The sequence below is a fragment of the Arvicola amphibius genome, chromosome 18, assembly GCF_903992535.2.
Source record: "Arvicola amphibius chromosome 18, mArvAmp1.2, whole genome shotgun sequence".
NCBI lineage: Eukaryota > Metazoa > Chordata > Mammalia > Rodentia > Cricetidae > Arvicola > Arvicola amphibius.
The window spans coordinates 32,096,795-32,113,976 of record NC_052064.1 but is presented as its reverse complement, the minus strand read 5'-3'; the positions used below and the strand labels follow the sequence as shown (position 1 = coordinate 32,113,976).

Below are 17,182 nucleotides of genomic sequence, written 5' to 3'. Positions count from 1 at the left end.
TTTTTATTTTTTTTATTTACTCTTCATATCTGCCCCTTCTTATTTGTGAACAACCCAATCTTGGCAAAAAGAAATAAAATTCAGAAGCAGTAAGTACCGAGTGCAAGGTCAGCAGCACGGTGAACCAGTTTAAAATTCAGACTTCAGTGCACCGTGGCCCCTGCTGCCGGCCACCCGGACTGCCCTTCCTGAGGAGACCAAGTCAGGCGGGGCGTGTTGCTCAGCCACCCCTGACCTGGTACCCTGTGCAGCCTGGCAGGCCCCTGGACTGCCCTGGAGGTCTGCATTCCTTCCGCATGACTCTCGCCGTGGACTTAGTTCCGAGTGAGTTTAGTTTTCTCTGCTCCTGTATGCCAGCATTCAGACCAGCAACAAGACTCCAGAGCTAATTTGAAAGGCAGTTCCCTAGAGCAAAGGTCTGGGACACAGAATCAAAATCCATATATAAATTTTTGTGTTCTTAGATGATAATGTGTAAATTGAAAAGGCAAAGTTAAAAAATAAAAATGGAGGGCTGGAGAGATGGCTCAGGTGTTAAGAGCACTGGCTGTTGTTCTTGTAGAAGACCTGAGTTCAATTCCCAGCACCCACATTATAGCTCATAACCGGCTGTAATGAGATCTGGTGCCGCCTTCTGGCCTGCAGGCTTGCATGCAGGCAGAACACTACATACGTAATAAATAAATAAACAAATAAACAAACAAACAAATAAATCTTTTTTTCAAAAAAGCTCTGTTTTAGGAATCATCTCGGACCAGTTAGAGACACTCTGTTTTAATCCCCCCAGTTTCCTCGTGCTTCCCTCTCCACGGCCCCCCTTCCCTTCCTTCACAAGCAGATTTGTGACCTACTGCTTTCAAAGGGTGCTTTTTTAGAAATTGAAAGTACCTTTTAAATGTGCTTAGAAGTGTAGCGAGTTGAAGTCTGTCCTTTTAGTCAGATTACAGGCATATAAATGTAAAAGGAGCCCAGCTTTCAGAGGTTGGTCTTAGAAAGCTTAGTTCTACATAATAGTATTTTAGTGACTGAATTATTTTACTAGTGATCAATGATTGGAAAACTTTTACTATCTCATATCAAATTGTGTGTGTGTGTGTGTGTGTGTGTGAGAGAGAGAGAGAGAGAGAGAGAGAGAGAGAGAGAGAGAGAGAGATTCTCACATCTGCCAATGGCACAATGACCATTACTAAGCTGCCATGGAGTATGAACGCAACCAATGGACACTATTTAAACAGGAATGTATATGTGTCTCGGGAAAACTTCATTTGTACACACTGAAAATTAAATTCTGTCTTATTTTTACATTGTGAACTTTTTTCTTCCTACCATTTAAAAGTAAAGCTATTCTTAGCTTACACGCTGTGCAAAAACAGGTGGCCGGCCAAATGTGGGTGTTGGCCGCAGTTTGCTGAGCTTGCACTGATGACCTGCCTGGTGACAAGGTCACTCTTAGCACAGAATGCTTCGCTAGCTTCCTTGCTTACCTGTGTGTTCACTGGTGTGTGGTTCCCGTGCGTCGGGGGAGGGGACAGGTCAGCCTTGCGTGGTGTTCCTCAAGAGCCGGTCACCCTATTTTTTGAGACAGTTTCTCACTAGCCTAGAACTCACCTTGTAGACTAGGCTAGCAGACCATCAAGCTCCAGGGTCCAGCTCTCTCTGCCTCCTCACCAGGGGGAGCGCGCACCACCGTGGCAGGCTTTGTAACAGGCCCTGGTCTTCAGTAGAAAACCCTTCACGGAGTGACTTCCCTAGCCCCCAGACACTCCCTGTATCTCAGGTCCAGGCTTGGGAGTAGTTTAACCTCCCAAAAGATTAATTAAAACCGCATGTGACATGAACACTTACCATGGAAGATGACGGTTGGTTATCCACCTACGAATCATTTTTCCCGCCCATGTTTTGTTTCTGTACCAAGTTCAGAGGCGAATTTTAATGGTTTCCTCCACATATCTTTCTATTCCCTTTGTAGTGCTTGGTTTAGAAATGACAGCTTTGAGTAACAAGATACTGAGGGGAAGCCAGGGGTGTGCAGTAAAGTGCCCTCAGAACTTGAAAATGACCTTCGATGACGAGAATCGCAGTCCCTAACAACGACTAACTTTGCTTAACGTTGCACCTGTTGACTGATCCACATTACTGTATTGCAAACTTAAAATAGTCGCACACATAAAAGAATCTTTATGTATTTATTAGAATTACCTGAATCATTTGTAGAAAATTAAATTTTTGTTATGCCAGCATGAAATTACAAATTTTTGGGGAGAAAAGGCTGCTGTCTAGTCTGCTTTTTTCTCTTTTTTCTTTCCTTATAAAATGTTTTAAGAAGTCATAGAATGGGGCTAGAGAGATGGCTCAGTGGTTAAGAGCACTGGCTGCTCTTCCGGAGGACCCAGGTTCAATTCCCAGCACCCACAAGGTGACTCAGCTGTCTGTGACTCCAGTTCCAGGGGATCCAATGCTCTCTTCTGACTTCTTCCACAGACACTGCATGCATGTGGTGTGCAAACACATTGAGGCAAACACTAACGCATCAAATAAAAATAAAATCTCAAGAGAAAGGGCATAATAGAAGCAGTCAGGAAACTCTCTGCCTGTCACCACAGAAGTTTTGCAAGTGTCCGGGTCCATGGAAATTTGAACACTTAGGTGTTGGAAAATTCTCGTCTGCATTCCCCCAAACCGCTCTCTTACCGTGCAGTCTGTTCACCAGCCTGGTTGGGGTCTGACAGTTTACTACACTGGCTTCCAAAAGGTCACTATTACTTCTTAAAGGTGACAGATTTCCCCTTTGAGTTCTCTGATTCTGACGCTCACTTTATCTCTGAAACGTGTGTCCCTAGTGTTTTAAGTATGTCTCTGCTCTTCCTTTCTGACCATTTATTTCTCAGACCGCTTTACTTGGTTCTTTTCTGTGCTCTCTGCTTCTTAGACATAACTGAGCGTCGATGCCTCTGAGTAGCAGCCAGGAGGATGCGAGCTGCGAATGGCTGACTGTTTAGCAGAGTTGAACATCCCTTCCTTCCACTGCCCACCCACTATGGCCTTGAATTCACATCCTCCCCCCCCCTCCCCCGCCTCTCCCTCCCTAGTCCTGAGACCACAGGTGTGCACCGCCCACCTAGCTGAACTGAGCATTTTCTAACCGATAACAGTTCCCTGTTTTTGTTGTTGTTGCTGCTGTTTTAAGTAGACAATGTATTTAGTGCATTGCAACCTTTGTTTATTTTGTTTCGTTTGTTTTGTGTTTTCTTTGTGACAAAGTCTCACTATGTAGTACTGGTTGGCCTCATATCACAGAGATCTGCCTCTTCAGGCCTTGCAAGTACGAGGTTAAAGGTATATGCCACCAGGCCTGGCTCTTTGATCGTTTTGAAACCAGGTTTTGAAATTCTGTGTAGCCGTCACGGTGACTCCATGCGTTATCCCCCAGGCTACTCCCCTGCGCACGGGTAAGTCCTTTCCTAACCCAGCCCCTGATCTGCTGTTTGGTACCATAGACATGTTGGGTTTTTTGTTTGTTTGTTTGTTTGTTTGTTTTAGAGTTCTTATAAAAATGGAGTCATAAATCATGAGCTGATTTATTTCTTTGTTTTGTCCAGCCTAATTCCATTGAGATTCACTCATGTTGTTGTGTGTATCTTAGAAGAAAAACATCCTTAATGACAGGCATGCCCGGTAACAAGAGTCCTGTTATTAAGGAGCGTGCTGGTTTCTAATCACTGGGTCTGTTCTTTGTTTTAGGCCATGACTGTCCAAGGGCTGACAACCACATGAGAACACTCACAGCCGCAGATGTCACTTGACTCACCACGGAAAACCTGTCCTAAAGGGAACATACACATGACCACGTTCATTTCTTTCCCGAATGGCTTAATGGATTTCCTTTACTCCAGTGCATACCAAAGCGGCCCCTTTCGACCACAGCGAGAGAGGATTCTGCATGAGTCACTCCCAGAATGCCATTTTCACATTGCCAACAGGTGAAGAGAACCTCATGAATAGCAACCACAGAGACTCGGAGAGCATCACTGGTGAGTTGTGCCTCGGTCTGGCCCGTGTGACCTGCTCTGATGAATCCCCAGCCTCCATGTCCAGCCAGGTGGCCTCAGAGCCAGCCTGAATTAATCACTGCATCGCGAGGTGTCCAGTTACATTATCAACTCCTCCCTTTGTACAGCCCTTTGTCTGTGCTAGACTCCCGTGTACCCACTGGGCCTGAGAGCAGGAACTGTGTCAGAGCAACGCACCTGTGTTTGGGAACCTGCGAGTATCTGGGCACAGTGCCTGGCACCCAGGAGGCCCCCTGGAGCTTGCAGGACTGGAGAGTGCTTTGCTCTGCAATTGAGGACCAGAGGCTGTGTCAGTACCTGCGTGGCCAGCTGGATGTTTTGTGCATGCCTGCTGCACCCGATATGATCAGCCGAGACAGAGGACCTCTGAGGCTTGCTTGGTTTCCAGCTCAGCTAGAAAATACAGCCCCAAATTCAAGGAGAGCTCCTGCCTCAAAGGCACAGGAGGAGCAGAGGGAGACCAAGTGCCTCCTGTTCTCCACATGTGTGCACCTATACACGTATGTTCATGTGTGCACAAGAGGAGAATGGCAGAGGGAGACCGAGTGTCTCCTGGTATCCACATGTGTGCACCCACATACACATATGTTCATGTACTGCCATAGACACAAACAGATAAAAACAGAGACATAAATACATCCTTTTGAAAAACTCCAAGTACTTAGAAGGTTTTTTTCCCCTAAGGTTTTTGTTTTAAAAATCACCAAATGGGCCGGGCGGTGGTGGCGCACACCTTTAATCCCAGCACTCGGGAGGCAGAGGCAGGCAGATCTCTGTGAGTTCGAGGCCAGCCTGGTCTACAAGAGCTAGTTCTAGGAGAGGCTCTAAAAAAGCTGCAGAGAAACCCTGTCTCGAAAAACCAAAAAAAAAAAAAAAAAAAAAAATCACCAAATGGAGCCAGGGAGGTGGTTCAGTGAGGAATGCAGTCCTCACAACTCAGGTTCAACCCCAGATCCATGTAACAAAACAAAACCAAAAAACCCAAAAACAAACAAACAAACAAAAATGACCAGACATTGTAGGTTCTCAGGACGTCATAGCATCCCGTGCAGGTTCTCGGGACGTCATAGCATCCTGTTCAGGTTCTCGGCATAGCATCCCGTGCAGGCCCTCGGGACATCATAGCATCCCGTGCAGGTTCTCAGCATAGCATCCCGTGCAGGCTCTCTCGCATCCAGATCTCAGCCCTCACTCCGGCTCCAGGCAACCCTCAGCCTGCTCTGCACTTCTATTGGATGTAATTTGCTTGTGCTAGAATTTCAGATGAATTGAGCTTCTCTTTTTTGTGGCAAGGTGCTTTTAGAGATTTGCTTGGGATTTTGTTGTTGATGATGATGATTTTTCAAGACAGGGTTTCTCTGTGTAGCTCTGACTGTCCTGGAACTCACTCTGTAGACCAGGCTGGCCTCAGACTCAGAGATCCACCTGCCTCTGCCTCCCAAGTGCTGGGGTAAAGGTGTGGGCCACCACCACCCTGCTTATGACTGAATTTTTAAATGTTAAATCTTGTGTTCCAAGTATATTCTAGATAAGTGTTTTTTTTCATAAAGTTCAGTTTTGCTTTGGTAAAGCATTTGGTGATAAGGGTCTCATTTCAGGGCTGGTTCATCTTTGTTAGATGGATCACCACTCCAATAGTCTCTAGTCTAGGATTAATTTAATTGCTGAGGCATTCAGCAGTTGTTTGTGTATTTTTTTTTTTATTCTGGAGAGATGAGACTCACATGCCTTTTTCCCTGAAGTAGGAAGTCATATGATGGAAGTGTGGCGGATGATCAGTGTGTTAATGGCAGCCCAGTTCTAAAGCCATATTTAATAAAACCAAAAAGAATCCCTGAACGTAAACGGAGTCAGTGTGACTGGGGAGAAGGGAGTGTGTGAAAGAGTCGCTGAAGAATGAGAAACACCAGATATTGTGTGCGGTCTCCCTTTCCTCCATATTCTGGGACACCTTGTCTGTCCGTGCGTCTGTAGTCAGTTTCCAGCGTTAGAAGGACCATCTGATATGTGTGCAGCAAGCAAAGTGTGCATAATCGCTTGGCGTTTGTAGTGATAGACGTGGCTACATTTTCAGAGCTCTGTGCAGTAGCTCTGCCAAGGCGTGAGGGGTCTTTGGAGCCATGATGCAGGCTTAAGTGGAGCACGCCTCTTCTTGTGGTTATGAGGCCACTGCTCATCTTCTGGCTAAAGGGCGATAGTACCAGGCTGTGTATTGAACTTATTAAATTGCCCTTGGTCAGTTCAAGCCAACTAATAAAAATGTACCCTTTCAGAGTTTGTTTTCTTAAAGTGTTGTCTTTTGTCAGAGTTCGAGCGTGTTTCTTTATGCTGCCCACAAAGGAAATACCACATTTCCCAGAAGTGTGAGGGAGGATCCACCATCCTGCTCCACTTTCTCTATTCTAAGCCCTAGTGTTCTGATTGTGTTAAAAGAGATAACTCTTCTTTGTAAACATTAAATTTGGGAGGAAGCCAGGAACAGACATACAAGAGAGTCCCGACTATGTTCAGAGCCAGCCTGTGAGAGGGGAGACTAGTGACATCAGCAGTATTCAGTGGGTGCCTACTGTGTGCCAGGTATGACCTCGGCTGTAATAGATTCTCTTCGTTTTCAAATGCGTGGGGAATGGGCTCAGGAGAGATGAGTCTTGTGTCTAATATCCCACCATCACTAACGTGTGGAGGAGTCAGATTTAGACACTAGATTTGATGCCAAAGCCCACGTACTTTCTAATATTAAAACTGAAAAACAGGACAGGGGGCAGCTGGGGAATCGAGGCTCTGGATAGAGGTATGTTCGGTATGTCAGAGACAATGTGTGAGAACTTGTGTGTGCACCCTCCCACCTCAAAATAGTAACCCCTCCAGCATTTCCAGAGGTCCGTGTCCCAGGTGACTGTAGGTTCTGCCAGGCTGACGGTTAACACTGACCGTGCCCAAGTCTAAAGACTCAGCAGTAAAACAAGAGAGCCAGGCGGAGGCAGTGGCACACGCCCATGCACGAGGAGCCAGCGCAGTAGATGAGGGCCGGAGACAGAAAAGTCCCCTGAGCCTACAGGGCTGTAGAGCCTGGCACGCTACGCAGCGGCAGCAAACGGGGTAGGAGGTGAGGACCAACGCCCCCGTGTCCTCTGACCTCTGTCTGTGTGCACAGTGAGTGACACTGCCAGCATCTAGTCAGGGTCTCCACCTGAGCCAGGTGTTGTGTTCCAAGGTGTGAGCGTTTGTCGTAGTTAATCACTAGGTCAAGATGGAGAGCTGGAGGCTGGAACTCAAACCTCGGTGTCAGTAGAACAAGTCAGGGGAGAGATGATCTCGTCTAACATATCCTTGGTCCCCGACTTTCACGAAGCTAATTTCCCCGCAGCGGGGCAGATGGAACGCACTAGCTTCCTCTACAGTGACTTCTCTTCCTCCCAGATGTCTGCTCCAGCGAGGATCTCCCCGAAGTCGAGCTGGTGAACCTGCTGGAAGAGCAGCTGCCGCAGTATAAGCTCAGGGTCGACTCCCTCTTTCTCTACGAGAACCAAGACTGGGCGCAGTCTTCACACCAGCACCAGCCTCAGGATGCGCCGGAGACCCTCTCTCCCGTCCTTGCCGAGGAGACGTTCCGCTACATGAGTAAGTCGTGGTGGTTGTTGTTGTGACCCAACCAGAGTTTGTGCGTGAAGATAAAGACAGGGCGTATCTTAGTATTGCCTTTTAAGACAGTGAGCACCTAGCAGCCCTCGTCCCGTGTCTACCTGCTGTAACTCAGCCTGACCTGATTGCCACTGCCGTGTCTGGGAGAAGAACCGGTTGCCATGCTTATGACTGAGTTTTTACTCTGCCTTTGCCTTTCACTTGAGAGAGACTAGAACTGTCTTAAAAGCAGAACAATTATTTATGATTGCCTGTCTTTGTCTGCCCACACTTATTATCCCAGCACTCTGGTATCTTGTGTGTTAGCTTTTTGGGTTCCTAGCTTCCCCTATCAAATACAGTCGCAGGAATGACGTCATTCTGTAAAGAGCATAATTCTTAGACGCATACGTACTTCGTGTTTTCTTTTTTAAAGTCAGGCTGTTCTACAGCCTGGACTGCCTTGAGCATTCTGTGCAGTCGGTCTGAACCCCTGACCATGCTGCCTCCACCCGAGCGCCAGGGATTCCGGGCATGTGTCTAAGTACTTCCTGTCATGCCAAGGAGAGGCGCATGGGAGCCAAGGTGTAGCCTTCAAACTGAGTGATCCATAGAGATGGCGAACTGAGCCAGACCTGTCCCAAGCACAGAGACTTATTTCCATTTTATTGTAGCTTGGTCTTCCTTTTTACACTTTTTTACTTGTTCCATTACCCGTCCAGTATAAAGATGTTATGCACACAGTCGCTGTTGGACTACGTAATAAAAGTCCCTGAGCTCCACATTAATGTTTGTGAAATTCCTATAATTTGACTTACTTGGAAGTTTACATCAAATCTTACACATTTTCCCAGGGAGCATTTTAGATGGCTTTTTTTTATTACATGTATTTATTTATAGTAGGGAGAGGCCCTTGTACCTTAATCTATGTGTGGAGGTCAGAGGACAACTTGTGGGAATAGGTTCTCCAACTCAGGTCATTGAACTGGACAACAGGCGCCTTAGCCAAATAAGCCATTGTGCCCTTGTGTCTCTTAATGACAGACTGTGTTGGAGAATGATTGCCGTGAATGCTCATTGCATAGTAATTATTAACCTGCTCTGGGTGGCGGTTTCCTAGTACTGTATGCATGTGTGTGTGTGTGTGTGTGCGTGTGTGTGTGTGTGTGCGTGTGTGTGTGCGCGTGTGCATGTATGTGTGTGCGTGTGTATGTGTGGTGTGTGTATGCACAAGAGACAAGGGAGGGAGTGTTGGGGGTGTAAATACTGATTAAACTTGAACTATCAAGAAGGCCAAATAAAAACGGATTTCTGCCCTTAATAGTTTAAATAACTGAAGTAAATTAAATTAAGGCTCTCAAGATTGTCTTTTTTATTAAAAATATTAATTTTTTTAGAGTTTTACATGCTTCCACTCCTCTTCCTAGCCCCTCTCAAATTCATGACCTCCTCTTCAGTAATTATCACTGTTAACACTTATATACATACGCGTGTGTCTGTACACACCACCCTGAGTCCTTTAGCGCTGCTCCTGTTGGTTGCTGATATTTCTCTGGAAATTTATTTTAGAAGAAAACTGTTCTGTGTCACCATCTCTCTTGTTTCTTGAGATTTAGATCTGTGAGGACTTTATAACTCGACTCTCTGACAGCAGCCGAACTCTTCAGGACTTCTGCTGGTTTTGTTGTTGGTTTTGGTTTTGGTTTTTCGAGACAGGGTTTCTCTGTAGCTTTGGAGCCTGTCCTGGAACTCGCTCTTATAGACCAGGCTGGTCTCGAACTCACAGAGATCCGCCTGCCTCTGCCTCCGGGGTGCTGGGATTAAAGGCGTACACCACCACCCAGCTGTTCCTCAGTGACTTTAATTGATCCGACGATAAAGTAGGTAACTGGATTCCCAGCTCACACTTTCAGACGTGAATGGACCAAACTTATCTCCCTAGGGGTGAAAGATGTAAAAGAACTAGTCAGGACCTGACTGACTGACGTGCGACCGCTTGACACACTCTCGATTTACTGTATGCGCGTACTTTTTTTTGTAATGGTTCGTGAATCTTAGATGTTCTGTATGTACACCAACCCTTGTTTTCTTTCTGTTTTTGTATTTTTATTCTCCTAAATGATTTCCTTGGAAATCTGGGGGTTTTGTTGGTACTTAGGATTTAGTGTCACATGTCTTCTGGTGTGCGGAAGGCCGGCCTCTAAAGAGTTGTTTTGACTGCCTTAGTTCTAGGCACAGACAGAGTGGAGCAGATGACCAAAACCTACAATGACATCGACATGGTGACACATCTCCTGGCAGAGGTATGAACGCATCGTTTCTTTCTCCAGTCTTAAAAAAAAAAACTAAAACGTGAGGCTCATTCAGAACGTACCCGGTTCGCACAGCTAAAGCATGAAGATCAACCTGATTTCTAGGTTGTTTTACACAGCTGAACAAGCGATTGACAGCCGACTTCCCGAAGTGGAATGGATCTCCTGAAGCTCGTTATTATGACGTGTATGGATGGGCAGATACAGTGCTGTCTGACCTCTCTGTCTTAGACAAAAGCAATTGTTTACAAAGCTTGTATTTTTATTTTTAATTACTGGGGGCAGAGAGAGCACTCTCGAGTGCAGTGCCCTGGGAGGTCAGAAGGCACTGGATCTCTGGAAGCTGGAGTTGTGAGTCGTGTGAGCTGCCTGTGTGACTGCTTGCAGCTGGGATCTGGACTCTCTGCAAGGGGAGTCCAAAGCCTTAACCGCTGAGCCGTATGTCCACCCCCAAAGGCACTTCTTAGCTGTCCCTGCTGCTAATCACCTAGGCCAAGCTGCCATTGAATAAGCAGCTGTGGTTCACTTAATCCCTGCAGTTTGGAGCATCTCCTGCTCACTTCCAGCTCAGGCCATTATCTCCATATTGGCCTGTGGAAGTTTTAAGGGTGTTTTATTATTTGTTTGTTGTTTGTTTAACGTATATGGAATTTTTGCCTGATTGTGTGTGTGTACAGCACCTGTGGAAGTCAGGAGGGCATCAGATGGTCGCTAGTTGCCACATGGGTGCTGGGGACCAAACCTGGGTTCTCTGTGAGAACAGCCAGTGCTCTTAGCCACTGAGCGTTTCTCCAGCCCTATGTGGAAGTTTTAGCGTGCATGCTCTGTCTTTGCCAGTTGGCATGCAGTAACGTTCTCTCCCACAGCTCAGTTTCAGTTGGTCTTGTGGGAGACTTTCTCTCTGGCATACTTGTCTCCTCGGGATGCTTTCCATACGTGCCACTTGGCTCATATCAAAGTGAGAAGAGTTGCCCCGAAGTGATCGATTTTCATGTATTAGATAGAGAACAGTTAGAGCTTAATTTTATTCATCTATCATCAATGTAAACAGCTCATATTCACGTAGAAGGCAGTTAAAGGTTTATTAACAGTTTTCCATTGTACAAGTAAGGCCCTTATCATCCCCAGATGGGATCTCCATACCCTTGCTTAATATCAGGATCTACCCAGATAGAACGCCCGTCGCTTGGCCTTGCCACACGCCTTGGTCATTACCCCCTGCTTCCTAGACTTCCTTCTACACACTCGAGGTAGAAGCCTGTGACCTCGTAATTTCCAGTCTCTAATTCTATTCTCTTGCGCTAGCTGTGGACTGGGCTCTAGGCCAGGCCTTCCTCTCAGCTGCTGCTCCTGGGTGCACAGAGTCTCCCCTAAATGGAACCGGCCCACATCCTAAACTCCTGATCTGTGTCCTTGCCATACTTGGCACACTCACCAAGTGTTGGCTGGACTTCTGCAGTACAGGCTCCATCCACCCTAATTTTTATCTTGGGTGTCAGAGGTTGGGGGATGCATTGGATATTGACCCAAAGTCCAAGTATTGAAAGTGCACTTTTCCTATTGATCTACATCCACAGCCCCCACCCTCATAGGTAAAGCTTCTCTTGGTTTTCTGGCTTCTTAAAGTTCTAAGTACAATGCTGGTTTGATGGCCATAACAGATAGGATGTCAGCAAAACCTTACTTGATACCGAGAGGTGACCTCTTGCATTCAGAATTACATAGATGCCTACCTGACTTAAGATTTACCAAACACTACCTCTGTGCCTGGCCCCTTGTCCATTTATTTATTAAGGTTGTAAAATGAGTCTCTGTGCTTTATAGGAGATTTGCTCTTAACATTAGCAAATTTCACCGCAGAATTTCTAATCTGCTGTCTGCTTTTTTTTTTTAAATACTCAAAGAAAAGGTGTGTTTGTCGCTTTGCAGAGGGATCGAGATCTAGAGCTAGCTGCTCGGATTGGGCAAGCTCTCCTAAAGAGGAACCATGTGTTATCTGAGCAGAATGAAGCCCTGGAGGAGCAGCTGGGACAAGCCTTTGATCAAGTAAGCCTTTGATCCTGTGCTTGGAACGGGAGTAGTAATAAGAAGGCCTTCTGCAGTGGATAAGTGTATTTCCTTGGGTGTTCCTGAAATACTGACCACAGGTGACACCAGTAGCCATTGACTTTATATATTTCCATATACTCACAAATGAAGCTTAGATCGTTAGGAGTTAGTAACATGTCTGTCTAGCTGGACGATATTAGTAGGTCCTCCCCTAAGCCTATAACCTACCTGAGCATGGGTTCTCGACCCTGAATTCATGCTGTCACAGTGAGTTCCATCTTGTGGAACAAGTTTTGAATCTACTCAGAGAGCGACTGGTTTCTCCCATGACGCCTGTGCCGCTGCTGGACTGGTGGGCATCTTGCTGGGCTGGTTGTTGTTGTAGGTGGCAGGGTCCTCGGCTGTGTAAAGGGATGATTTTCTTTGTGCCCTGTTGTGAGGATAGCACCTGACAGCCCTGGCAGAACTAGCCAGTGGGGATGGGACCTCCAGGTGAGTGCACCTCGATTTCATGCTCAGCACCTTGAGTCTATAGAGCACCTTCAGCTGTGGGGTCTTCCTGTCCAGTTCTGGGGGTGATCAAGAGCAATGGCCACAGCCTGTGATATTTCAGGGTCTGTGGACTCCACTGACCAACAGGCTCCAAAAGAGGTAGTAGTGTTTTCATTTGACACCGTATGGTGTTAAAATACGCAAATGTTCCTTACGCAGAAACCAAAACAAAAGGTTAAAAAAATGTAAATTTAAAAATATATTGATTCTATATCAGTAAATGTAAGAAGTAATTTATTGTCACGTTGAGTAGATAAATTTCAAGTTTTCTATAATTTTTTTTAAAGAGACAGAATCTTACCATATAACTCTGACTGGCCTAGAATTCACTATGTGAATTAGGCTGACCTTGAACTCACAGACATTCTCACCTGTCTCTGCCTCCCCAGTGATGGTATTAAAGGCATGCACTACCATGCCCAGCAATAATTTGTTTTATTTTTTATCTAATTTTGTTTATATTTTGTGAATGTATTCAGTCCTTTAAGTTGAAAATATTTCCTAGAAATTAGGGCATTCACAGTGGGAAGATCTACATAGTCAGAGACCGCTTAAAATCACAAGTCGTCACAAGTTCTGTGGCACAGGCTTGCCCGCATAGCTATTCTGGAGGCTAAGGTAGGAGCTCTGCAAGTTCAAGGCCAGCCTGGGAGAGTTGCCAAGAAACCGCATCTCAAAAGCTAAAACACAAAATAAAGTGTATTACTGCTTTACCTGAGTCTGAACATTGACTTTCTTCACACTTGCTCTGGAAGACGCTGTTGAGGTCCCAGCTGGGTAGCTGAGGAAGTGTGTAGTGTTTGTTGCTCTCTTGTCTAACAGCGGATGTGGTGGTGGGGCTTTTATGGTGAAAAGCAGTCGCTCCATGAATTAGAAGCCGTATGCATGTAAGCAGTGTAGGATGCGCTAATTGCACTGTGCGCAGGTTAACCAGCTGCAGCATGAGCTGTCCAAGAAGGACGAGCTGCTTCGGATCGTTTCCATTGCTTCTGAGGAGAGCGAGACCGACTCCAGCTGCTCCACACCTCTCCGGTTCAATGAGTCCTTCAACTTATCGCAAGGTTTGCTGCAACTGGACATGCTGCAGGAAAAGCTCAGGGAACTGGAAGAAGAGAACATGGCTCTTCGATCCAAGGTGCCGCTCACTTCCCTTCCCGTTACCGCTACGTACTCGGGTCTGGATAATAGTGAGAAGAAATACGTCTCAGTTAGTGCTGTGCCTTTTGCTGTCGCGTAGGCCTTGCTGAGAAGCGGGCAGGAACCAGTAGGCAGACAAGAGAGTACCAGTGTTGTGCGCCCATCGCGTGCGGTTCACAGAAACTGGCTGAGAAGGGTCATGTTGGAACATTACAGTTTCCTCGGGTCTGTAAAGGGCAGTGGAGCAAGCGCATCCTACATAAGCAGGTGGCATTGTAGCTGATCTAGAGATGCAGCCAGCAGAGATGGGGATGCATGGGCAGGCAGGTGCAAGCCCTGCGCGGAGTCAAGGGAGGCGTCTGTCCCACCTTTTCTAGTCCCATATTTTGTGAGCACGCAAACCTGATGGGATCCCTTTGTTTCCTTTATACGTAATGAGCGTGGATGTTCAAGCTTTCTGTAGCTTTGGCTTCAGACTCATTAGGAAGACCTGTCACTCCAAATGTTGTTGTTTCCCCTCCCCTGAAGGCTTGCCACATCAAGACAGAAACCTTCACCTATGAAGAGAAGGAGCAGCAGCTGGTCAATGACTGTGTTAAAGAACTTCGTAAGTAGCAACATCTTCACACTCTGCTTCGGGCAGTTTGGTGAGATTATCTCCAACTCAGAAATTAGACCCCTGGTCTCCATAGAAACAGTTATAAATGCTTGTTGTCTTGGTCTGCAAGTGTATGTGCAAATATCTACATATTGTCTGCCGTGGGCCTATTTATGAAACAAAGCCAGGCCCCCTAACTGTTAAAACATGATGGAGAAACGGGAATGGATTTGACTGTATGCAGAAGGAGCCAAACACATGAGATAGTCCTGTTTGCGACAGCTTGCTGTTTAGGGAACTAGCCCCCTTGGAGAGAGCAGCCTTGATCCTTTCCGAAGGCAACACCCAAAGTCCTGAATTCCTTCTGCTGAGCCCCACCTGACAAGCCTTCTGTCACCTCAGCACCACCATGCTGGGCACCACGCTTTCCAAACAAAGTTAGAAGATCAAGCCATAACTGTAGGGGAATGTGTTCCAGTAGTGTTGCAAGGATATCCTGACTTATTGGGAAGCCAGGATATACTTAGAGCCGCAATAGGACAGCTCTGGAGAGGTAGAGACACGATAGGACAGTTCTGGAGGGGAAGAGACACAATAGGACAGCTCTGGAGGGGTAGAGACACGATAGGACAGCTCTGGAGGGGGGTAAAGACACAATAGGACAGCTCTGGAGGGGAGTAAAGACACAATAGGACAGCTCTGGAGGGGGGTAGAGACACAATAGGACAGCTCTGGAGGCTGGAGCCACAATAGGACAGCTCTGGAGGCTGGAACCGCAATAGGACAGTTCTGGAGGCTGGAGCCGCAATAGGACAGCTCAACCCTGGTCGTCCTAAATCAGCATCTGACCTGAAAGCTCTCGTGCCCCGACTCCAGTTCCACCTTTGTGTTGCCTTCTAAACTTTGGCTTTGTTCCTAGGTGAAACCAATGCACAGATGTCCAGAATGACCGAAGAACTGTCGGGCAAGAGTGATGAGCTGCTCCGATACCAGGAGGAGATCTCGTCCCTGCTGTCTCAGATCGTGGATCTGCAGCACAAGCTTAAAGAAGTGCGTGCACTCCCTCAGCCGAGCCCTGTCCTGCACTCTCCCGGTGCACGGCGTTCTGCCAAGTGCTCCCTCACCGAGCAGAGTAAACCTGCCTCTCCCCCGTAACTGCTTTACTCTGATCTTTCAGTATTGCCCTCTGCTAAAATATCATAAATAACTTTTGAAGTACTGTTTACTTTTGCACATACATCAGATTTCCTTGAAGTTTTGCTGTCAGTGAGGAACTTGTGGTCTGTATCCTCTGAACACATGTGTTTTGTGTTCTGCTTACATTATTACTCTAGTTGGCCTCTGCTGGGGTCACTGTCGTAGGCCTAAGGCTGCACCCCAGATAGAGACTCTTAGTATGTCCTCTAAAGGAATGCCTCACGTGTCCCTCTTCTGTGTCATTAGCATGTCATCGAGAAGGAAGAACTCAGACTTCACCTGCAGGCTTCCAAAGATGCCCAGAGACAGCTGACGATGGAGGTAATGCGGCCTTCCTCTGTCTTTTTTTTTTTGCAGCGCACCGGGGGAACGACAGGGCTGTCACTCACGTTTCTGAGAGTCGCAGAAGAGAACGGCCACATTTGGAATCCAGCAGCAGCCACAAATAGTTAAGATGAAGTTCATGAGATCTGAGAATTAAAGCCTTAAAAAGTCTTGTTTCTAAAGCTGATCATGGCAGCCCTCCTCTTGAGTAATAGAGAAAACCTTGGCTTTCTTTAAGAATATAGGACTTGAGAGCTTTTCTTACAGAAGTGTATAGCGTACGCCAGGCCTTTTGCCTCCATTCCCACCTTCACTTTCCTCCTCCACTCTTCTTGTCCCCTTTGCGCCTCTAGTTAGTCTCACCTCTTCTTCTATGGCGCGTATACATCATGACTTTATGTAGCTATATAATATTTGTTTAAAACCACAAATGTTCTGAGTTATGGCTGACATGCATTGCACTGTGTATACCCACGTGTTCTTGAACTGTGCCTTTGTTTTAGATGCTTATTAGTTCCATAGTGTATCTGTTGTGCGTAGTGTTGCAGCAGATACTGGTGAGCAAGTGTCTGTGATATGCTGCCTTGGAACCTGTGGGCAAATGCACAGGATTGGCGGCTGGGTCACATGGTGGGTCTCTCTTTGGTTTTCTGAGGAACCTCCGTGCGGATTTCCGTAGTGGCTGGGCTGACTCACATTCTCACCATCGCTGAGATGGTTCACTTCTCCTTGTGAGCATTTGTTGCTTGCTCTCCTATGGCTAGCATGCTGGCTAGGGTAACGCGGAATCTCAGTATCATTTTGCCTTGTGTTCCCTTGGCAGCCAGTGAGACTGAACATTCTCGTGTGTTATTGGCTGTTGTTGGCTCGTGTTTTGAGGACTTGGTTTCCTTAGCTCCTTTACTGATCACCTGATTGATTTGATTGATTGGTTTCTTGTCTAGTTTTCATGGTGTATTGTAGACGTTAACGCTCTGTGAGGTCATCCCTGGCCAAGGTTTTCCCCGTTCTTTGACAGTCTCTTCGCTGATTAGCTGCTTCCTTTGCTGTGCGGGAGCCTCTTGATCACAGGAGGCCCCATCTGTTGATTTTCCTAGTGTCTGGGATCCTGTTAAAGAAGTCCTTGCCCATGCCCGTGTCTTTAAGTCTCTTCTCTACCTTTCCCTTTTACGGTCTCAGAGTCTCAGGTCTGACGGTCATGGTTTTGATCGTTTGGAGTTGATTTTTGTGCAGGGTGAGAGCAGGACCCTGTTCTGGTTCTGTATTTGCACACACAGGATCCCAGCACCATTTTTGTCAAAGATGCTGGGATTTTTGTGTTT

General features: G+C 46.6%; 1 protein-coding gene across 2 annotated transcripts in view; it reads left to right on the top strand.

The window, feature by feature from the left end:
- Window positions 1-17,182, top strand: part of Trak2 (trafficking kinesin protein 2) — a 56,120-nt gene that overhangs the window by 21,741 nt on the left and 17,197 nt on the right. For both annotated transcript variants that reach the window (XM_038315174.2, XM_038315173.2), the window contains exons 2-9: window positions 3,742-4,031; window positions 7,491-7,691; window positions 9,918-9,994; window positions 11,933-12,049; window positions 13,530-13,739; window positions 14,270-14,348; window positions 15,259-15,389; window positions 15,783-15,857. In XM_038315174.2, coding sequence (XP_038171102.1) covers window positions 3,941-4,031; window positions 7,491-7,691; window positions 9,918-9,994; window positions 11,933-12,049; window positions 13,530-13,739; window positions 14,270-14,348; window positions 15,259-15,389; window positions 15,783-15,857 — 981 coding nt within the window. In that variant the 5' untranslated portion in view covers window positions 3,742-3,940. The remainder of the gene's footprint in view (window positions 1-3,741; window positions 4,032-7,490; window positions 7,692-9,917; window positions 9,995-11,932; window positions 12,050-13,529; window positions 13,740-14,269; window positions 14,349-15,258; window positions 15,390-15,782; window positions 15,858-17,182) is intronic.